At 44.2% G+C, this 24,138-nt stretch overlaps 1 protein-coding gene and 1 long non-coding RNA gene across 4 annotated transcripts in view; one reads left to right on the top strand and one right to left on the bottom strand.

Annotated features, from left to right (window-relative positions):
- Positions 1–24,138, bottom strand: part of LOC141166806 (cAMP-dependent protein kinase catalytic subunit alpha) — a 49,258-nt gene that overhangs the window by 13,339 nt on the left and 11,781 nt on the right. The window contains exons 1-2 of one of the 3 annotated variants that reach the window (XM_073653859.1): positions 7,525–8,117; positions 174–235 (exon numbers count right to left, since the gene is read on the bottom strand). In XM_073653859.1, the coding sequence (XP_073509960.1) occupies positions 174–235; positions 7,525–7,672 (210 nt within the window). In that variant the 5' untranslated portion in view covers positions 7,673–8,117. Of the gene's footprint in view, positions 1–173; positions 236–320; positions 349–7,524; positions 8,118–24,138 lie in introns of those variants that run through there. The other 2 variants (XM_073653861.1, XM_073653860.1) reach the window with 2 other exon arrangements.
- On the top strand, positions 8,377–21,492 carry LOC141166808 (uncharacterized). Its single transcript, XR_012251351.1, has 3 exons — positions 8,377–10,102; positions 11,956–12,035; positions 20,978–21,492. It is a non-coding gene; the product is annotated as an uncharacterized lncRNA (long non-coding RNA).

The raw sequence follows: 24,138 nt of genomic DNA, 5'->3' as shown, positions 1-24,138 counted from the left end.
TGCTACCATGTTAGCTATGACCTATATTGCCAATGAGAGCAGGTTTTCCAAGTTGATCTAATGTGCCAGCTGCTTCAGATCATACACACTTTACAATACCATTGGTCCCACTGGATCAGCTCCGTACCCTGTACACAGCACCATACCTTACTGCACAGTGCATGCTTCACTACCTGAGCTGGGTTCTCCCATTTCTTCAGGAAGTCTTCTTTCGCTTTGGCCAGGAATTCTTTCACTGTAAATAAATGGGAGAGAGATCAGATGTCTGAGCGCAGTCATACTCTGAGTAACCCGGCACCCACAGGGTTAAAAAATCCTACCTTCCAGACTCATTATTCAGAGATGTTCAGCCCTACAGGTAAGCAGGTCCCGTCATACACCCCGAGCACTACTACTCCCACAGACTCCCGGCTGCACATCCACTTAGTCTAATAACATGGCAGACACATGCGGGACTAGTAGCCTGCGCCCGTCACCGCAGATTCCTGCATTATTCCTCTATGTTTATTCTCAGAGATGCTGGACATAGGGACTTTGGCCTCAGAAAAGAAAAATATCAACCTGTATAACCCCAAGCAGAAGTCCCTAAACTCCCAGGTCGGCAGCTAGGACAGTGGCTCCCTCTGCAGGAGACCGCTTAAATCATCATCCTAGTTCACAAATGGACAACAGATCCTCTTTGTGTTATCGTTAAAGGGCTTTTCTGAAAATAGCAAGTTACTGATCCCTGGGGGTCCGACTGCTGGGACCCCCTGAAAACAGGAATCCTTAATGGAAAAGGCAAAACAAAAAGTTTTCAACATAGTCCAGATTTGAATGGAGCAGAGGTGCGGATGCGCAGACGCCGCTCTGCTCATTGTCTATAGGACTGCTCTCACTACGTTACCCACATTTCACCTTGCCTGGTTTACGTAATCTACAATGTACCCTGCTGGTTATACCTTACCCTACGAGGACCACACTATTCACACCGCACCCCGGCCACTCAGTCACTCGCCCCGCACCCTGGCCGCTCTGTTACTCACACGGCACCCTGGCTGTACCACCATATCACCAATCCTCTTCTCTGCATACACAACTTTAACCCACATTGCTTCAGGATATTCACACCATTTATGTCTGTCTCTCTAGGGTCACCAGATCATTGCACGTGTATCCTGCCAGTGTCACCAAAATACACACACTATTCAACCACTGTACTCAGCTATTTCCAGCAGCCCAATACACAATAAAGCAGCAGTCGAGCATGTGCATCCCTGCTGTGTTCAAAAAGGGCTTCCCAGAGCTTGGTTCCTGGGATACAGACACCACCTATATACAAAGATATCATACGATACACCATTCACAATAGGTGGTGTCACAGCTCACCTGCTTCCTTCCCTGCACAGTGAGTTCTGTACATGCCCACAACACTCCAAAAAAGTGAATGAACATCTCCAGACTAATGCAGTCTATCAGGCTTTTATAGAACATCTCTCTTAATGTGGGTAACAGTAGCTCAGGCAAAATGGCCAAACCTCAAAACCATGGACACAAAAATAGCAAAGAAAAAAAAAAATGGCAGTCAACAAATTAAACAAAGTAACGAGTAAACAAAATCTAAATGATAGACTCCCATTAAAGGGGGTTGCCCTGTAATAGTAAAATATTTTCCTCGATCCTCTAAAGCCCCCGTCTCACATAGCGAGATCGCTAGCGAGATCGCTGCTGTGTCACGGTTTTGGTGACGCAACAGCGACCTCACCAGCGATGTCGCTATGTGTGACACTTTGCAGCGATCAGGCCCCTGCTGTGAGGTCGCTGATCGCTGCAAAGTGTCCTGGACCATTTTTTGGTCGTTGCCCTCCCGCTGGTCAGCACACATCGCTGTGTGTGACCAGCGGGAGCAGCGATCAGGCTTGTAACCATGATAAACATCGGGTTACTAGGGGCACACGCGCACTTAGTAACCCGCTGTTTATCATGGTTATGAGCCTGCTAAAGTGAGCAATAACCTCCCGCTCACCGTAGCAGAGTGGTAACCATGATAAACAACGGGTTACTAGGTGCGAATGTGCCCCTAGTAACCCGATGTTTATCATGGTTACCAGCCTGCTCCTGCTTCAGCAGGCTGGTAACCAGGAGCAGGACATCGTGGAAAGATTCTTTCCACGATGTCGCTGCTCCCCTGATCGTTGGTGAGCCTGCCTGTTTGACAGCTCACCAGCGACCACATAGCGACGCAGCAACGATCCCTGACAGGTCGTATCGTTGTCGGGATCGTTGCAGCGTCGCTAAGTGTGACGGGGCTTTAACTCTTAGAAATGACACCACTTTAGTCTATAAGCGGTGTTGGATAGTGCAACTCTACTCTGTTCAACAGATTTGGAAGGATCTAGATAAGACTGAACAATGGGCAGCGACTATTAGAATGGTATTTAACAGAGAAACCAAAGATTCTACATCTGCAGAAAAAAACGAAAATTACATATACAGAATGGGAGGAATAGAACTAATAAACAGCACGTGTGAAAGACTTGGGTATACTAATAGATCACAGACTGCACATGAGTCAACAGTGTGATGCAGCAGCAAAAAAGGGCAAACATGGTTCTGGGATGTATTAAGAGAAGCATAGTCTAAATCATGTGAAGTAATTATCCCCCTCTATTACTTCTTGGGTCAGACCTCATCTGGAATACTGTGTTCAGTTCTGAACTAATTTTAAAAAAAGATATATAAAAAACTAGACCAAGATCAGAGAACAGCTACCAGGATGGTGAGTGGACCGCAAACTAAGTCCTACGAGGGACGGTTAAAGGTCTGAGAATGTTTAATTTGCAAAAAAAGAAGGCTTAATAGCGGTCTACAAATATCTGAAGGGATGTCACAGTGTAGAGGGATCATCCTTATCTCATTTGCACATGGAAACACCAGAAGCAATGGAATGAAACTGAAAGGGAGAAGATACAGATTAGATATTAGAAAAAACTTTTTGTCAGTGAGGGTGATCAATGAGTGGAACAGGCTGCAACCAGAGGTGGTGAGTTCTCTTTCAATGGAAGTCTTCAAACAGAGGCTGGACAGACATCTGTCTGAGGTGGTTTAGTGAATCCTGCATTGAGCAGGGGGTTGGACATGTTGACCCTGGAGGTCCCTTCCAACTCATTCTATGAATGAGGAAAACTGCAATATCAGACAAAACCCATGGACAAAAGTGGCGCTGCTTTCAATTTTTTTTTTCCAGATAGTAGACAACCCCTTCAATTCAACCTACTGCTGGCCATATATAAAGGGAAGTTCTACACATTGCCTCCATTAGGCATTTTTTGCAGTATATAAGAAGAGACCACTTTCATATGCTGTATGATATCTGGCTCCATCGAATCATTGCTACACCTTGTAAGCTTTAGGGGAATTCGCAGGATGACAATAAAAAGTGACCACGTTATTACCCTACTATATTCACCTAGACAGAAAGCCAAGCGGTGGTTAGACAACCAAATCCAAAAAAATAAGTGAAAGTAGATTCTGCAAAGATGCCTACGGCTAAGGCTAAGGCTTGACAGCTCAGCCATTGTCCGAGACCATTATACCTGGCAGTGGTAAGGAAGTGCTGGAGAAAATGAAGGAAGCTGGAAACAAACGGATTAAACTGAGCTGCCATCGAGGGACGATGAGAAAACAGAAATCCAAAAGTATGCGGCTTATTAGTCAAAGCGTTTTGAAGTTTATAACTTCATCAGGACAAGCAACGGTGAACGACTGTGGTTTGTCCTAATGAAGTTATAAACTTCGAAACGTGTCAACTAATAAACCGCATATTTTTGGATTTCGGTCTTCTCATAGTCCCTCAACAGCAAAGCAGTTTAACCAATTTCTTTCCAGTTTCCTTGATTTCTCCTCGTGTCTGCAGCAGCCCAAGCCTTGTGTCCCACACAACCCAACCAGGTGAGCACGACTGTGCATGTCTATAGTAATTTTTTCCAAGATACTACCCTATTGCACTTTGTTATTTCCAGTTTCTTTACTGGAGAAAATGAAAGCTCAGCACAAAAACCATCAACACGGGGTTGCAAATAACAAATATAGCAAAAAACTCAATGTAACATGACCGCTGGAAGACACAGTGCCATCACTACCGGAATGGCGATGGTCTGGGAGAGGAGTATGTGTTTTTAAATTTCATTGGGGCCAGATTGGAATTTAAAAGGGTTTGTCCGGTCTTCTGGTAAAAGTCTGCAGTCACTAACTGCAGACTTCTGAATCCTTATAGTACGCACACCACAATGTCAGGATTCTCCGGTATTCCCGGTGAATGTGGGCAGTCACATGACCACAAGTATACGATTTGCATACTTCCGGCCACGTTCAGACTAGACTTGCTCGGTCTTGTTCAATATAAATGAATTGAGTGAGGCCGAGCTGATAAAGACAGAATTTTGCCATCAACATTGGAAAATCCTGATAGAGGTCGGCATGTATGCTATAAGGATTAAGTAGTCTGCAGTTGCATAGAGTAGCCGCAGACTTAACAGAAGATCGGATAACCCCTTTAACTGTTGGAAATTTCAGGTTTCAGCAGAATCATCAGCATTCAGACATTGTGGGAGAATAAACAGGTTTAATTGGCACATACAGCAATCATTATGTGCATCATCACAACATGGAGGATTACAGGAAGAGAACACTGACACAAAACTACAAAGGTCATAGAATACAGGCTAGAGAGGAACCACATGCATATAAACAGTTAACACAACGCAAACGATCAGCCGAACCATCTAATCTGTATGACCGGCTTAAGTCAAAAGTGGCCCAAAAAGTAGAAAGAAAAAAAAAAGACCAGCCAGCTTCGTCTACTATTTCTAAAGTGGACGGAGATGGGAGAAGACCTGGCATGAATAAGCCCAATTGTAGCGTAAATTAGGAAGAATTTGACAAACGTTTTCTGGCTCAGGATAGTTGTTAAATGAGCAGGATTCATTACAAGCCTTGCGCCTCTTAATGAATTTGGCGCATCTTTCCCCAGTGCACCCTTCATTAAGACTGGCGTGCAATCAATCAAGGCCATTGAGATACAGCAGGAAGCAAAGTTGTCGAGTTCAAAATTAAAGGAACATCGTCTACACTACTTGGATGTGGCAGAAAGCGGAAGCTCTCACCCTTGCAGTCGCTAGGTTTGTAAGGAGGCAGGTGGTCAAAAACTAAAAACCTCAAGCAACTGCAAGAAACCTGCAGCAAGGTTTGGTGGCAGCAGACACTGAGACTTCACTTTGAACATTAAGGCTTTCAGTGTTTATTTGCACCTTACCCAAAATACCTCTACTGACCCAAAAGGACAACAAAGACAGGTTCAACATGCTCATAGAAAGTTTAGGACTCCTGTTCTGAGGAGCAATGCAACAACACAAACTTTTTTGTTCCTATTGAGAAGTTAGTCTGTAGGAGAAAGAATGAAGCATATCCTGAGAACACCCTGTCCATGATTAAGCATGGATGTGGCCCAATGATGTCTACAGCGAAGCATGGCGGTGGCTCAGTGATGACCTGGGGCTGTTCTGCTTCCTCTTAAAATGGAAGCCTGCAACTTGTGGAGGGCAAGAGGGATTCAATCAAGTCTCAAAGACTCTTCGGAGAAAACATCATGACTTCTGCGAGGAACCTACACATTCGGCATCATTGGACCTTCCAACAGGACAACGTTCCACCAAGTCTTGGTTTCAGAAGAAGCCCTGGAAGATTCTGGAGTGGTCGTTACAGTCATCTCAGTCAATAAAAAAATTTAGATATGAAAACGACAATTATAGCACGCAAACCCACGAATATTAGTGACCTTGCGGCCATTGTCGATGAAGAATGAGCTACGATTCCTTAGGAATGCTACCATAAACCAGTGTCTGGCTATGTAGCGCATTTGAAGCAGGTCATAACAGCAAGAGGGGCTCTACTAAGTACTAAAGACGCTTGTCATGAAGGGGGTGAATAATTCTGAAACTGCAGTAGACATTAAAGGGGTTTTCTCATTTTGTTAATTAGGAAAAATTGTAAAAGTACTTATAGAAACAAGAAACTTTGCAATTTACCTCTTATCTCTTTGTCCTCAAGAATTGAGGGATTTTAAAAGCTATAGTATACTGCTCATGGCCTAGGTAGGGGGCCAAATGTGCAGATTATCAGAGGTGGCTGGTTTCACTTGCACGTGATCAATAGATTTGGCTAGCTTCAGTGTCCCTACTCTTTCTTACTAGCAGAATGAATGGGACGCCCAGTTCAGATGATGGGCGCAACCATGCTGCCAGGCCGAATCTTCAGGAGTGCACTGCCCGTCATCCAGGCTGGGGAACAGTGCGCTCCTGAAGATTCCTGGATAAACCCATTTAAAGTTGAATTTTGTGCTGAATTTGGAGAAACCATATGTTATATTTGTTGCTTTGAACTATTGACATTTTTCTTGTTTGATGGGTTTCTTGCAAACAGCAGAAAGTTGAACAATTTTTCTAATAAACCTGATTGCAATGAAGGGTGAATTATTTTGATTGCCACTGTAAAGCTTCTCTTTTTCAAAAGCATGGCGATTTAACTTTTTATGGTTTACTTACCCCATGCTAGACATGGACCTGGAGGCAAAAAAAAACAAAAAAACAGTTCTCTCTACCTGAAGGCAATAAACTTGCAGAAATCCCTTGCCCAAGGTCCTACAAGGTGACACTGACACTGTGGCCGCCTAACCCCTGCAAGGATACACTCCATGGAGCGTGCTGACATGGGCATACAGCTCTGACAACCCTGGCCCTGTTCATACTGGCAGACTATGGCAGCGCTGAATTACATAACCATTGACCCACCCTTACAGGCTATAGCCGCACCTGGTGGCAGCACAGGCAAACCAGTTAAGGCAGCTGTACCCATCCAGGGTCAGGGCGTGAGGGGTTTTACTAGGCAAGATAAAAGGCACTGACTAGATCCAATGTGCAGCACTCTGTCCTGACTACACAGGGTGACAATGTGACATTGGTCACACACTGATAATAAAAACCCCAGTGGAACAATACAGGAAGCTGCAATGAAAGATTAAGCTACAGAGCATCGCAGAGAAAGCGTGTGACAACAGATTGCAGAGCATTGCACAAGCAGAAAGTTATTTTAACCAAACATTTAAGAGGGCGAGATAACCGCGGCATGCAGAGCATTGCGTACTGTAGCTGCAGGCATGCTAGGACACTACAGGGCGGCTGTGCAAGAAGTAAAGCAGAGCATTGCATGATACAAGCGTACACCAAGCACTCCGCAGACTGTCAGAAGTGATTAAAACAATGTCATACGGCTAACATGGACACAAGCAGAACATTATAACCTTCCAGAAAGAGCATAGCACTCCGAGCAGAGCGTTGCACAATTTCAAACAATTTTATCTCGCAGAACATTGTGCCGTTGCCTCGTGGCATTTATGCAAATAATAACTCCAAAGCCCAAAAAAAAAAAAAAAGTGCACTGCGCAGTCGATCATGGTTCCCTACCCCGCAGAGCATCGCGCACACTCACTCTCCCGATCCCAGCTCAGTACGTTGCTAGGCAGGCAGGGCGGCTGAGGACTGCTGGGGGGCGCAGGTTCCCTCCCCGGAGCTGGACTGCGGGGTCCACGGCTGAAGACCCGTGAAGCAAAGCTCTCCAACTTCTGCAGAGCCGACATCCTGGGACCACAACTCAAGTATGGACTAGTACAGGTGCCCTGACATTCAGGCGAGAGGGAGGAAAGGTAGACTGAGGGAACAGACAGGCTCTGAAGCAAAGTGTTAGTGGTAGAGAAAGGCGACGTGTGAGGAAATAAGGCACTGGAGAAGCATGGCAGACAGTAAGGTGGCTCTATGGTGGGCAGGCATGGTGGAAAGAAGCAAAGCAGACAAAAGGACCAAGCTGAAGAAGACCGCAAGTAACACGGAACATGTGAAGAATTAGGGAGAGGTAGGGAGGAAGGGAGTGCACTTCACTGAAGAAGCTGCAGGGCAAAGAGTGATATAGGAGGAACACACTAAGCATGTGAGACAGGAGGAGGCAAGACAGGACATGGAGAACCAGAGGCACCAATGTTGAGAGAGAGCCACCAGAGTGCCAAGCAAGGAAACAGAGAGTGCTGGCCCTCTTATCAGCCGGCTGCAGGTCTCGCTTGCTGACAGGGGGTGGAGGGGCAGTCTTGATAAAAAACAAAAAGGGGAGGAGAATGGGCAGAGGAGAGCGACCTGGAGCAGAGGAGGAGGGAGAGACAACTTCAAGGAGCAATGTGGTGAATGAACACAGAGCAGGTGAGAGGCCGAGGCCTGGACACAGATGTGGAGGCTGCAGAGGTCAAAGATGAGGGGGCAGGGGGTGGGGGAGAGAAAATGTGAATGCAGGGCAGGGATGGTCTGTAATAAAGTGCACAAGGAGATACAGGCATGAAAGTGAGGTGGACCAGGCGGGGAGCAAGGGGGAGAGGTGGACAGCATGGAATATGAGGGGGTGAGGCAGACCACGTGGAATATGAGAGCATGAGGCACGGCAGGAGGGCTAAAGTTGACCACACAGGTTATGAGGGGGTGAGATGGACCACATGGGGTATGATGGGGTGAGGCAAGGCAGGTGGAGCACGCGGTATATGCGAGTGCGAGGCCAGGCAAGACGGCTGAGGTGAATAATGCGACATGAGGGGGTGAGACGGACCGCACGTTTATGAGATGAGGCAGGGCATGAAGGTTGAGGTGCGCCATGTGGTGCATGAGAGGGTGAAGCAGGGCATGAAGGCTGAGGTGCGCCATGGGTTGCATGAGAGGGTGAAGCAGGGCATTAAGGCTGAGGTGGGCCATGTGGTGCATGAGAGGGTGAAGCAGGGCATGAAGGCTGAGGTGCGCCATGGGTTGCATGAGAGGGTGAAGCAGGGCATGAAGGCTGAGGTGCGCCATGTGGTGCATGAGAGGGTGAAGCAGGGCATGAAGGCTGAGGTGGGCCATGGGTTGCATGAGAGGGTGAAGCAGGGCATGAAGGCTGAGGTGCGCCATGTGGTGCATGAGAGGGTGAAGCAGGGCAAGAAGGCTGAGGTGCGCCATGTGGTGCATGAGAGGGTGAGACAGGGCATTAAGACTGAGGTGCGCCATGTGGTGCATGAGAGGGTGAAGCAGGGCAAGAAGGCTGAGGTGCGCCATGTGGTGCATGAGAGGGTGAAGCAGGGCATTAAAGCTGAGGCGGGCCATGTGTTGCATAAGAGGGTGAAGCAGGGCACGAAGGCTGAGGTGGGCCATCTGGTGCATGAGAGGGTGAAGCAGGGCATTAAGGCTGAGGCGGGCCATGTGTTGCATAAGAGGGTGAAGCAGGGCATGAAGGCTGAGGCGGGCCATGTGTTGCATGAGAGGGTGAAGCAGGGCATCTAGATTGAGGACTGAACCGCATTTGCAGAAAGAGACCTTCCCACGAAATGCTGCATAATATCGAGCAGAAAAAAAAATGAGTGTGATTAACCACAAAATGGCAGTGAAGACCTCAGTTCCTCGCCATAGACAAGTGGGTCTAAAATAACATTGATATGTAGCCAAATCTGTCACATGCACACAGAAAAGGATGGGGCGTCATTAAGTATAGTTGGGTCCAATGGAGCCAGATGTGTGTATATGGGGGGGGGGGGGGGATGTAATAAGAGAAAGACCACCAGCACATGGAGAAAACATGTAGAAGCAAAGTGGAGAAAACTAGATGGTACCATGAATAAAGTAAAGCTTTTGAGAAACTACAACACCCAGCATGCCCTGACAAAATGCTCCTAGCTTTAGAACAGCTGGAGAGTCACAGGTTGGAGATTGCATACAAGGCAAATAAGACAGCCACGGTAATTCAGTGACGGAGGGAGGAATCAGAGAAAGAAAGTGCTCTTGAGAGGAGAATTTGGACTGAACAGGGTCCGCCAGCTGTCTTCCTGCCAGGTGTCTGCTTTCTTATCTCCCTGCACCGCCTGGTACTACACACGTGCATGTGAAGACCTTGAGGTGTCCACATCATACCTTCCAAGGAGGACGGGCATATCGTACTCTACAGTATCTTGGGCGTCAAGATGAAAATCACTTGCGGTGAAGGCTCAGATTCTGCCATACAGAAGGTAAGCGGCAGCTTTGAATTGGGGAAAATTTAATATTTGCCCTTTCAGTTTAGATTATGTGATGGCGACAGGAGAGGGGGCAAATGTTAAGACCCCTCTGACGACCTCGACACAGACTGGTTTTTATACCAAGCCTTAACCCCTTTAAGGAGTCGGAATTTTTTTTTTTTTTTGCGCTTTCGTGTTGCCGATACGGATGTGCTGTCATTTTTCCTTTACTTCTTCCAAGAACTATAAATTTTTTTAAAAATTTTTTGTCGACTTAGCCAGATCTAGACCTATGTTTTCGCAAGAAGAGTTGTATTTTTCAATGAAACCATTTAATTTACCATATAACGTACAAGAAAGTGGGACGGAATAGTGAAACATAATGCAATACCACCATAGTTTCTAAGGTTTTGTTTTTTTATGCATTACATGGTATAAATTACCAGGTAACATTTTATATGTGTATATATAAATGTATTTTTTTTTTTTTTTTTAATAAAAATACAAATTCTTTTCCCTATACCCAGAACTTTTATTTTTCCATCAGTGGAGCGGTGCTAGGACTTGATTGCATGCAGCGCTGACTGCCCCCATCCCACCCCTCCAAATACCGTTTAGGGAAACCTACATATACATCATTTTGATTTAAATGTTATTTTTCTTTGGGAGACATGAGGCAACCAAAAAACATATGGGCTAATTACCTTTATATTTCAATAGCTTCGACTTTTACGGATGCAGCGATACCAGGTAAGTCTACTATGTATACACCCTGTGCCGAAATGCTGCGTGTGGAGGGGGATAAAAGCCACGTTCCGGCCACGGCCATTAACCTTTCAGATGCCATTATCAATCTCGGCTGGCGGCATTTAAAAGGAGGTTACAGCTGGTAGGTGTGGTGGCTCTGGCTCCCGTAGGCCACGTGCGACAATAGTCTGACGCCTATGGGTTACTTTGGCAGTCAGGGGCCTACTAAAAAAATAAACCCTTGCCAATATCTTGGTACTCCCTTTGAAGTTCTCATATAAGCCGAGCTTCAACGTAAACCGTGATCTACATTATATTCTGCAATAATATTTTATTGCAGTGTAAAACTATACGTAATTGGACCTGTAGGTTCAAGTCAGTCAAGGAAAAAAATAAAGTATTTTTTACAGTCCTTTTTACAGTGTGTTTGTGTGTGTGTATATTATACAATATTGAAAAAATATATAAGATCACAGATTTGGCACTGCCGCGTCTAGAAAAGTCAGATTTATCAAAATCTAAGACTATTTAACCTGATTTTTTTTTCTGGTTACGGTGTTTTAACAATCATAATTCCAGTTTTATCAGTTACGTCACCTCCCTAAAAAAATAAAAATACAATAAAAAGCACTCAAGTGTGGCATTAATGAAAACGTCACCTCGCCATGCACAGAAACAAGCCCTCACACCGCTCCATTGATGGAAAAGTAAAAAATGCCATGGGCATTTTTTTCAATCACAAAAAAATATATATACATAAATGTATAATATATATTTATTTAACATGTCAGTGTCAATAATTGACAGAGGCATCTAAATGATTAAACAGCAGCGGTCAGAAGTAGCTCCAGTCGCTGCTGTTACAGGCAGATGTCGGATGAACAACTGGCATCTGCCACGTGTGGAGCGTGCTCAGCCCCTGAGCCTGCTGCGTACACATGGACCCTGGAGTGGAAGTAGAATTGTGTCTATATGCACCAAGAGGTTTTTAATGTACAATTACTAGGTTATGAAACCTAAGCCTTTGTCTTTCCAAACCCCAGGAGTGATCTTATTACAATGTACAAGTATAAGAGGGGATGGTACATATATCTGTCTAATGATCTTGTTACACTTAGGCCTGCAACGATGACAAGGGGATATACTCAATGTCCAGAGGGAAGAAGGCTCAATCATCACAGAAGCCAATTCTTTTTTGGTAAGAGCAGCGAGACTATAGATTCTTTACGGTAAGAGCAGCGAGACTATAGATTCTTTACGGTAAGAGCAGCGAGACTATAGATTCTTTACGGTAAGAGCAGCGAGACTATAGATTCTTTACGGTAAGAGCAGCGAGACTATAGATTCTTTACGGTAAGAGCAGCGAGACTATAGATTCTTTACGGTAAGAGCAGCGAGACTATAGATTCTTTACGGTAAGAGCAGCGAGACTATAGATTCTTTACGGTAAGAGCAGCGAGACTATAGATTCTTTACGGTAAGAGCAGCGAGACTATAGATTCTTTACGGTAAGAGCAGCGAGACTATAGATTCTTTACGGTAAGAGCAGCGAGACTATAGATTCTTTACGGTAAGAGCAGCGAGACTATAGATTCTTTACGGTAAGAGCAGCGAGACTATAGATTCTTTACGGTAAGAGCAGCGAGACTATAGATTCTTTACGGTAAGAGCAGCGAGACTATAGATTCTTTACGGTAAGAGCAGCGAGACTATAGATTCTTTACGGTAAGAGCAGCGAGACTATAGATTCTTTACGGTAAGAGCAGCGAGACTATAGATTCTTTACGGTAAGAGCAGCGAGACTATAGATTCTTTACGGTAAGAGCAGCGAGACTATAGATTCTTTACGGTAAGAGCAGCGAGACTATAGATTCTTTACGGTAAGAGCAGCGAGACTATAGATTCTTTACGGTAAGAGCAGCGAGACTATAGATTCTTTACGGTAAGAGCAGCGAGACTATAGATTCTTTACGGTAAGAGCAGCGAGACTATAGATTCTTTACGGTAAGAGCAGCGAGACTATAGATTCTTTACGGTAAGAGCAGCGAGACTATAGATTCTTTACGGTAAGAGCAGCGAGACTATAGATTCTTTACGGTAAGAGCAGCGAGACTATAGATTCTTTACGGTAAGAGCAGCGAGACTATAGATTCTTTACGGTAAGAGCAGCGAGACTATAGATTCTTTACGGTAAGAGCAGCGAGACTATAGATTCTTTACGGTAAGAGCAGCGAGACTATAGATTCTTTACGGTAAGAGCAGCGAGACTATAGATTCTTTACGGTAAGAGCAGCGAGACTATAGATTCTTTACGGTAAGAGCAGCGAGACTATAGATTCTTTACGGTAAGAGCAGCGAGACTATAGATTCTTTACGGTAAGAGCAGCGAGACTATAGATTCTTTACGGTAAGAGCAGCGAGACTATAGATTCTTTACGGTAAGAGCAGCGAGACTATAGATTCTTTACGGTAAGAGCAGCGAGACTATAGATTCTTTACGGTAAGAGCAGCGAGACTATAGATTCTTTACGGTAAGAGCAGCGAGACTATAGATTCTTTACGGTAAGAGCAGCGAGACTATAGATTCTTTACGGTAAGAGCAGCGAGACTATAGATTCTTTACGGTAAGAGCAGCGAGACTATAGATTCTTTACGGTAAGAGCAGCGAGACTATAGATTCTTTACGGTAAGAGCAGCGAGACTATAGATTCTTTACGGTAAGAGCAGCGAGACTATAGATTCTTTACGGTAAGAGCAGCGAGACTATAGATTCTTTACGGTAAGAGCAGCGAGACTATAGATTCTTTACGGTAAGAGCAGCGAGACTATAGATTCTTTACTGTAAGAGCAGCGAGACTATAGATTCTTTACTGTAAGAGCAGCGAGACTATAGATTCTTTACTGTAAGAGCAGCGAGACTATAGATTCTTTACTGTAAGAGCAGCGAGACTATAGATTCTTTACTGTAAGAGCAGCGAGACTATAGATTCTTTACTGTAAGAGCAGCGAGACTATAGATTCTTTACGGTAAGAGCAGCGAGACTATAGATTCTTTACGGTAAGAGCAGCGAGACTATAGATTCTTTACGGTAAGAGCAGCGAGACTATAGATTCTTTACGGTAAGAGCAGCGAGACTATAGATTCTTTACTGTAAGAGCAGCGAGACTATAGATTCTTTACTGTAAGAGCAGCGAGACTATAGATTCTTTACTGTAAGAGCAGCGAGACTATAGATTCTTTACTGTAAGAGCAGCGAGACTATAGATTCTTTACTGTAAGAGCAGCGAGACTATAGATTCTTTACTGTAAGAGCAGCGAGACTATAGATTCTTTACTGTAAGAGCAGCGAGACTATAGATTCTTTACTGTAAGAGCAGCGAGACTATAGATTCTTTACTGTAAGAGCAGCGAGACTATAGATTCTTTACGGTAAGAGCAGCGAGACTATAGATTCTTTACGGTAAGAGCAGCGAGACTATAGATTCTTTACTGTAAGAGCAGCGAGACTATAGATTCTTTACTGTAAGAGCAGCGAGACTATAGATTCTTTACTGTAAGAGCAGCGAGACTATAGATTCTTTACTGTAAGAGCAGCGAGACTATAGATTCTTTACTGTAAGAGCAGCGAGACTATAGATTCTTTACGGTAAGAGCAGCGAGACTATAGATTCTTTACGGTAAGAGCAGCGAGACTATAGATTCTTTACGGTAAGAGCAGCGAGACTATAGATTCTTTACTGTAAGAGCAGCGAGACTATAGATTCTTTACTGTAAGAGCAGCGAGACTATAGATTCTTTACTGTAAGAGCAGCGAGACTATAGATTCTTTACTGTAAGAGCAGCGAGACTATAGATTCTTTACTGTAAGAGCAGCGAGACTATAGATTCTTTACTGTAAGAGCAGCGAGACTATGGAACTCTCTGCCACGAGGTTGTAATGGTTAATTCAGTACAAAAAGTACAAGAAAGGATGGGTGCCTTTCTTTATAAATCTAATATTACAGGTTATGGGCGCTAGAATCTATTATGGGGTGTTGATCCAGGGAACTAGTCCGATTGCCGTATGTGGAGTCGGAAAAGATTTTTTTCCCCTAATATGGGGCAATTAGCATCTGCTTCATGGAGTTATTGACTTCCTTTGTATCAACAGGTTAGGTTGTAGATTGAGCTCAATAGATTTCGGTCTTCTTCCAGTCTTAAAACTATGACTAAATACTGATACTGACTAAATACTGATAGTGGGGCCGTGGCCTTAGTCTTATCAGCACCCAGAACCCCATCGCTGCAATGCCTCCGTGCACTATTAAGCTTCGGATAACCAGAGAAAGTTAAAGGGGCTGTCCACTATTCGGACAACTTGGCATCTTTAATTGGTTCCTTGGCCTGTTGATTTGTCTGACTTCCATGGGCCAAGTAGTCAATGAACCTTGAAATTAGCTTCTTTGCTTAAAGGAGTTGTTCACTACTCAGACAACCTCTTCTCAATAAAATGCTGGCGCTGTTCCAGTGATGTCACAATGTCATGCGATCCCCGGGAGAGCCAGTGTCAACACTTTTTTACTCCCCTCTGGTGCTATCACTTAACAAGGGAGAAACAAGAGAAGGTATTGTCCAAGCAGCGGACAACCCCTTTAAGCAAAGAAGTCAATTTCAAGATTCATTGGCTACCTAGCCCATGGAAGTGGTTACCGGGTCCCCTGGAAGTCAGGCAACTGGGCAGGCCAAGGAACCAATAGAGGATGCCAATTTAAGCAGATAGCATACTTTGACAGTCCGGCCATACGTAAATTCTGTAGGTACACATTCCTTGTATCACTTATTACACCCTCCCAACCCAGGGAGCCAGAAGTCACGCATAAGGCATTATTAACCATCCATATGTCCAGAAGTTCCAGTCCAACCGCAGGTTTTAGGACCCAAACAAACATTATCATAAGGACTGATGATGGGTTTCACTACTCAGAGTCACAATCAGGACTTGTAGCCATAAAACAGATGATAAATTGTGACCGCACTGCGGCCATTGAAATGGGGTCTAAAGTAAATGTTCCCTTAAATACTACAGTATAAGACAGATCAGAGGCTCATATCCTGAGCGACAAGGTGGTGGAAAGTAGCAGCTGACCAACGCCATTGTGAGACCATTTTGGTAGCAGAAAATGGTCAGATGTTACAGCCACCCACAACCATGTCTACCTGCTGGTCCACTGATCGCGGTGAGGGCACATACATACGCGTGGGGTTGTACCGTCATCAGTAAAGGCAGGAATTTTACATATCTCATCCTCATTTTGTGGAATTTTTCCCCACGTGGAAATTGACCTGCTGACTGTCACATTGGCTTTCAACATAGAAAAATGAAATCCACTGCGAAGTCGCTCTATGTGAGAGATCCATTTTGGTCAATGTGTCCGTTTTTACAGTCTAGGTCTCATCCATATTTTCTGTATGAAAAAAAATGGAAATAAAGCGTCCAGGTCGGTGATACCTGGCAGTTGGAGGGGGGTGGGAGTCCTGTGAATCTCTAACCTTACAGCGTCCCCAGTGTGGCAATTCAATTGTCAGGGATGGCACGACGACATCTTTGTTATATGGCACAAAAAGTTAGAGATCTGCGGCCTCCAGTCTAGATGCCAGGTCAGGCAATCCCCACTTGTTTTGTGGCTGTCTAACAGCCATAAAACATGCGGCCGCGGGACCTCGAACATGACACTTGAGCGCCCGCCCGAGCACCCTCTGCAATCTCTGGTAACCAGCACTTGCGCTCATCACTAATCCATGTTATTGTTATTTTCAAGGACCATTCATTCATTTAGGCAATATAGATCAATATAGGATACCGCCAATTTTTTTTGTGGACTACATGTCCACTGAAAAAAAATAAAGATAAAAAAAATGGATGGGAGAACATACGAACTATAATTTAAGTGTTGTTCCATTACTTTTATACTGATGACCAATCCTCAGGGGCAGATGTCCAGATCTGCAAATGCCAACATCCGGCTACTGGTAATAGCTGATCAGTGGGGTGCTGGGTGTCGCCCCCTCGCAGATCTGATATCGATGTCCTGTTCTAATGAGAGCTCATCCGTATAAAAGTAGTGGAACAAGCTTGTGTGTCTGGTTTCTGTCCATAAAAAATAAATAAATAATAATAATTAATAGATCACTCTAAAAAGTGCTAGACGATGACAGAGTTATAGGCACTGGGGCCAGAAACTTTGCCTCTATTCCTACTTTGACTGTCAAATTGCATACAGGCATAATAAACAAGCCTCTTTCAGTTCAGGGCAAGCAAACTATAAAAAAAAAATGGCAGGAGTAATGCATGCTAGGAAATGAGTGAAATGAATTTCTAGCACCTATGGTGCTGGCAGAATGCTGATCAAAAGGAAATGCCCACTCAAACGAACTGTGGATGTCAAATTATAGGAGCATGATTAGTGGGACAGATCCTAGACATATTAGACAGGTATGTGCACCAAAAGCAGGTTTAACTCCTTGTGGGGGATGAGAACAAAGGAGACTATTCTTTTCTACATAAAAGTACAGGCACTCTCTAAAGTCTCTAGTAAAATACTGAAGAGACGGAATACGTATGGCTTTCTACTGCCACCTACATGAGGGAGAAACCTTTGGTTTCGGCCCCATCTCACACTCCCAGGAAGCGGAGATATAAAGATACTTTTGATCCTGTAGCGAGAATACCGTGGGAAACTACAGTACAGTAATTCAGGGAAATAAATAAATCACACCTGTAAGCGTGACATGGGGAAGTTGGAGATAAAGTGCCCTATTCGTATAGGAGGGTCTAATGGGCCTTTCACCCAAAATAATAGCTGTAACTAATTACCAGTGGGCACATTCTGTAAAGCTTTTACTTTTCTAGACTGAGTAATAATAGACTTGTCCAGCAGCGCCACCTAGTGAAACTACCACCGGTGGAAATTTCCAACCAATCCAGTTAGCAGCAGACTGTCAGAAGGGATGGGTGATTTATGGTCAGCGTTAACTGTAATCACCCCGCCCAGGAGCGGCGAGGTCAGGCGCTGTGTACACACAAACAGCCCGGTGCCTTCCTCTATTACACGGCTTTATATCACTCCTAGTCTCATCCAGCGCACACCCTGCAGATTACAACATCCCCGCTCTGCCACCCTCACCAGGGATCACCACAGTGCGTGCCCTCTTCACCCGTCACTTCATGGACAAATAGGGTTAAATGCAGTCATTTAAGCTTAAAGGGGGTTCTCCACTACTGAATCTTAGGCTGGGGCTACACCTGTCGCGTGGCCAAAGCTTGCTAGGTGTCACTGCTGCATCGCAACACAATGCAAGTTTATGGGGTCACATTGTCAGCCTGAGGATACTGGGACAAGCAAGTCACAAAAAGTCCTTCCGTGTCCGGTTTGCTTGCAGCTTGTTTGTTGCAGTCGCAGTACTTTATTCCAACCACATTTACTTGTACTGCGCTGCAACGTAGCAGCGACACCTAGCAAACGTTGCTTATAGCCAAAGTTGCCATGCAGCCACAGAAACACGTGAAACAAACTAGAGTGTATGTTAGATCACTAGTGTTTTTTTTTTATTTTATTTCACCCCTGTAGTGGTATTACTAATGTCTGTTCACTGTCCCTAGTAATATACTTATCGACTGCATTCTTCTTCAGTTCTTGGTACCGATGTGGTCCTGTTCTGCAAGTTGTGTCCTGCCGAATGGCTCCAGTGTTTGCTGGGCGAACCAGGGGTCACTTCTCAATATAAGTCTACGAAATCCAGAAAGAGGCCATGACGAGGCCCTCATAGACTCACACTGAGAGCTTGTGACCATTCCTCTGACTTCTGGTCAGTCAGGACACAAGATGGCAGCGCAAGACCAAAGCGGCACTGGGAAGAACAGAAGACTGTGGCTGCTAAGTATATTACAAGGATCAGATAACTTACATTAGCAATCTCTATCCGGTGCTGAAATAAAAAATGAAACACTAGAGTGGTGCTTAAAACCTTAGATTCCTCAAAGTATCCCCCCTTTTACTCTGATGACAGATTTACACCCAGTTGTCATTCTCTTAAGCAGCTTCATTAGGTAGACACCTGGAAAGGCTTCAAAAAGTCTTGAAGGAGATGTGCTGAGCACTTGTTGGCTAGTTTGCCTTTACTCTCTGGTCCAGCTTAACCAAATCATCTCAACTGGGTTGAGGTCAGTGATTTTGGAGTCCATGCCATCTGACACAGTCTCCATCCCTCTCCTTCTTGGTCACATAGTCCTTACAAAGCTTGGGAGGTGTTTTGGGCCATTGTCTTGCTGCAACACAAACACACCTTTTCGGCTTCTCATAAAAGACATGGCAGTTGGTACCAAAAATCTCAAATGCTGACTCAGTTTTCCACTGATCCAATGTCCAGTCTGTGTGTTTGGCCCAAACAAGTCTCTTATTTACAGTCATCAAAAGTGGCTTCTTCGCAGCAGTTCGACCATAAAGGATTGCTTTAGGTGTTTGTGCCTCATTTGTGAGGGTTGTTATTTGAGGTAGTCAAATTTGTGGTTTCTGAGGCTGGTAACCCTGACGAACTTATCCTCTGCAGTAGAGGTGATTAATTATTGTACTTCTTTTCCTAAGGAAGTCCTCATTGAGAGCCAATTTCAACATATGGATTGATGATTTTCATGACTGCACTTGAGGAAACTTTCAAAGTTCTAGCAATTGCCTGGATCGACTAACCTGCATGTCTTAAATTAATGACAGACTGACGATTCTCTTTACTTAGTTGGGTGGCTCTTGACATTTTCTGGCTTATAAACAATTGTGAATTGGAGCTCAGCACTGTATGGAGCTGTGTATCAACACTGCCTCTGCAAAATACACCTGATAGTCGGAGAGTCCTCCAATTACTGTTCACTATACCTGATGAAGCTGCTTGACAGAATGCAAAGGGAGTGTAAGGCTATGTTGACACTAGGCGTTTTTTCAGCGTTTTTTTTTTTTTCTGCAGCAAAACCTGATCTCTTGGCAGGAAAGAAACTGCGTCAAAAAAGCAGGTTTTGGTGCGTTTTTCAGGATCCCAAAGTTCAGCTTTGCTTCCACCACAGAAGCATGAACACAGGTCACCAATGCAAGACATGTGAAACCATATTACCCAGAATTACAAATGTAACAGTGGGGGGAGGTGAATTGTTCGGGAATAGTTTTTCTAAGATATTGGCAGAATATTGGGCTTGTAGGACAGTTTATTTACACACTATGGTCTGCCATTCAGTTGTTTAGAGATTGTTCAATTTCAAACCTCCGTGGGCCACAGGTATTGTTCAATCTCACACCTAGTTCAGCCAGTGTTTACATTTTACACATCACTAATTTAATTAAACTGTTCTAATCCAAGCTGCCATCTCAGGTGACAAAGACAAGATGGTAAAAAATCACAAAAATAAATGAGTTTCACATACTCCAGTACTTTTTTTTTCCCTTCACTAAAAGCGCAGCAAAACCTGATCACCATGTTCACACTAGGCATTTTTTTACCACCCGTTACTTTGAGTGGGTGAAAAACGCTGAAGAAAATGCAAAACGCACGCTGAAAGTAGTGACACGCTCTATTGTGCAAAAAACATGCAAAGCACAAAATAATGATGACAAAAAACAATATGTGTGTGCATAAGATTTCTGAAATCTGAGGCTTTGCGGGTACTGTAAAACGCAGCTGAAAATTTGCATATAAAAAAAAACACCTAGTGAACAGCCTAAAGCTGTCAGAGTAAAAGGAGCGTTGTACACATTCTGGTTTTCTTTATGCTTTGTTTCCATGTGTATTCCTTTGTGGTTTTGCTGCCTTTAGTCTGAATCTACAAGGTGCTCGTTCCAATAAGAACCAGGAAAATCATTGCATAGACAGGTGTGTCCAAACTTTTGACTTGTACTGTAGAATATATCTTCGAGATTAAAAGGTAACCTTGGACATGGATACATAATTTTTACATAGTAAAATTGCACTAACTTAGGGCTCTTTCACACGTCCGTGTGTACGGTACATGTGGTGACAGTTTACACACGTACCGGAGACACTGACACATGTAGACCCATTCAAACCTATGGGACAGGCGAGTATATGAATATTTTTTTATTTTATTCTTATTTTTACAGGTGGAGACACGGGGAGCAGACAAACTCATCATCATCCCCTGCTGGTGCTGATCACAGCGCCGGCAGGGGACTATGAGGAGGGCAACGTTCAGCACCCGGCGCTTGGGAACAGCGCTAACTGTACACCGATTCCCAAGTGCTGGAACGTGTGATCCTGATGCGGCACACGTGTGCCACACGGACATCTCCGGTACTGGAAATATCCGGAAGTGTGAAACCGGCCTAAAAGGTAACCGTTTCAGGAAGCAACATTCCTTACTTCATTTTCAGACTCCCTGATGAGCAGTTTTCAGCCCGATTCAAGGTTCAGATTTTTCTTTGTGGGAATGTCTCTTTGTGCAATAAAGGCTAAATTTGAGATCGGTTTGTAATCAGGTAGCTGCAGTCTTCATTAGCACAGATTCTATCCTGCAGTTATTTTAATGCCATGTGGGCTCCTCTGCCCTCCCTGAGACTGTAGATACTTTTCCCCTTCTCCAAACTGTACAGGTCTATGCATAACCACTCAAACTTCTGCCTGCTTTCTAGAACACAGAGACGTGATAGGGAGAGCCAGAAGAGCAGAGAGCAGTGATTATCCACCTTGCAGGGTAGTCAGCTACATGAAAATACTTACTGACACTCTAGAGCAGTGTCAGTAAGTACAGTAAAAAAAAAAAAAAAAAAGTGTGACTTTGCTTTATCTGTAAGTACAATGTGTGGTGCAACTGCTTTTCCCTATATTCCTGAGATTACTGGGAAGTTTACATTACAGGGAAAATCCTTGACATTCCGCAGAACTTCCAGCGAATCGCTGCCGAGCTCCCAGAACCCATCAACGTGGCGATCTTAACCACTTCACAACCAGGGTGTCACATGACCAGGACAAGCTTCATCTTTTATTAGATTTTCATTACTTCAGGCTTCCATGTCCAGTTTCAAGTAATTAGACAGGATATTATAGCTTTGATTCATCAAAGCGATTACACCAGAATTCTATCATAAAAAGATTTGAAAAATTGCAACATTTTTGCAGAATCCGGAGTTACTTCAAAATGTTTTGGGGTTTTTTTTTTTTGTTTGTTTTTTTTACACTTTCACGTGAGATCTGGCCGGCGTCAACAAAGCAGGCAGAGGTGGCTGCGACGGCGACACCTGCTCCTCAAATTCATGACGAGCCTTATTACGCCACAAATCGTACTCCAGTCTCATAGTGAGGTGCACGAAAACGCAAGACACTTGTCAGACCTGCCGGAGTCTGGATTAATGAATCAGGAGCCTCTTACTCAAGTTCTCTAAATTACAGGTGAACTTCAAGAGAGAAAAAAAAAAAAAAAGAGTGCACCTGTCGCCTCAGATAACTTTTTAGAACAATGTTACTTGTGTACATGAGAAATAATACTAATTCTACCCACTATATGGCTTGCTTCCTACATTCCTCCCCCCTCTGCCAGTTTCCCCCCAAGTTCAGCTCAAGAGTGTACAGAGACTAACTTCTATGATGTCTCAAATGCACTGTACATAGACAGAGCGTGGTAGGATCTCCTCTTCTCTATAGCACCAATTCAGAAGAAGCAGCGGAAGGAAGGTCATTAAGAGCATTGTAGCTGTGAATCCATCACTGATGTGAGAAACAAAACCGCAGCAGCACTGTCTGCGAGTCTGGTGCAGTCTTACCCCAGCCCCTTGCCATAGGCTTCTATGGGGTATATATAACCTCACCGCTCGATGAGCTGAAAATCGATTAGCAGTAAACAGAATGAAGGATTAGTATAGTTGGTTGAGGAGAAGGCATCTAATCAAAGGGAAACGACGCATTTCTTCTTATAACAAATCAGTATCTTATCTTCGTTTATGTTATATATGGATTTATTAAAAAAATAAAGAAGAAAAAAAAGAAATCTGTACATCTTAGGTCTCATCTGCACAAACTAAGACTGCAATGCACGGATGGCCGCAGCTCTCCTGACCGGGCCACGACAGCTTTCTGTATTTCTAGGACGTTGTCACGCTCAGGAGACCCGCGGTCAGTCTGTGCACTAATGGTCCGTGCTCAGACCAATTGCCGCGGACGTCTCAATGACCTTTAGAGTATGTGCATGTCTTCGGTACTTGCAGCAGAAGTTGCAGTGTGTGAGCAAGCCCTTAAAGTCTAAACCGAAAGTTACATTTACAACCTTAAAAAAAAAAAAAAAAAAAAAAAAAAGGTTTACAATGCTAGAACACTAGAAAAAGTAATGGCGACTAGTGAGGAGCGGAAGTGCTCGTTACTCCAGTTTGCTCGGGTATGCACAGAGTATCGCGGGTGCTCGTCAGAGTGCCCACGGCCGAATATTTTACGGCTGTTAGACAGCTACAAAACATGCAAGGATTGCCTGACAAACACGGGTAATTCCCGCATGTTTTGTGGTTGTCTTAAGGCCGCAAAACATGCGGCCGTGGGGACTCGAACAGGTCACTCAAGCACCCGCGATACTCATTGTATACTTGAGTAAAGACTACTTGAGCTCATCACTAATGGCGACGTTACCAATCCCCTGCTGTTACTTCCTTGGTCAACGACTCTATATATCAACCTACTCAGCCCCCCTGCACTATAACATTGGGCCTGCAGATTGGATGGCATTTTAAATGGTGACAGGAATACCCCTTTAAAGGGAACCTATCTCTAAGATCCTATCCCAGTATGTAGTAGGTGTAATATTAGCAAATGACGTATAGTTCTTCTGATTCGCTATGTCGCTTACCCCATTGCAGTAGCTTACATATCCATGGATATGACCACTAACAACTAACTGTCAACATATGAGTGGTCGCAACCATGGATTACTACCTGCAATACCTTGCACATGGGGTAAGTGACATTGCTTATCAGAAGAACTATACTACATTTCTAACTGGAGGTATTTGCAAATATTATTACACCTACTACATATTGGGATAGGATCTTGGAGTTGGGAATACACCGTTAAGGGTGAGGATGACTAGTACATAATTAGGATAATTTGGATAAACAGGGGTACTATTTCATGCATTTTCTAATTAATGGACCACTGTACAAGAATTACCTTTACCCTAATGTAAGATCACAGAAGGGTTTGAGTTGACGCGGCACGTATGCCACCATCATCCGAGCACACAGACCAATCATCCTCCCAACCATGAGATAGAAGAGAAGGGCC

This window comes from Phyllobates terribilis, unplaced genomic scaffold (genome assembly GCF_046119375.1).
Source record: "Phyllobates terribilis strain yellow unplaced genomic scaffold, ASM4611937v1 Scaffold_11__3_contigs__length_659146591, whole genome shotgun sequence".
Lineage (NCBI taxonomy): Eukaryota > Metazoa > Chordata > Amphibia > Anura > Dendrobatidae > Phyllobates > Phyllobates terribilis.
This window is presented reverse-complemented; position numbering and strand designations above follow the sequence as displayed.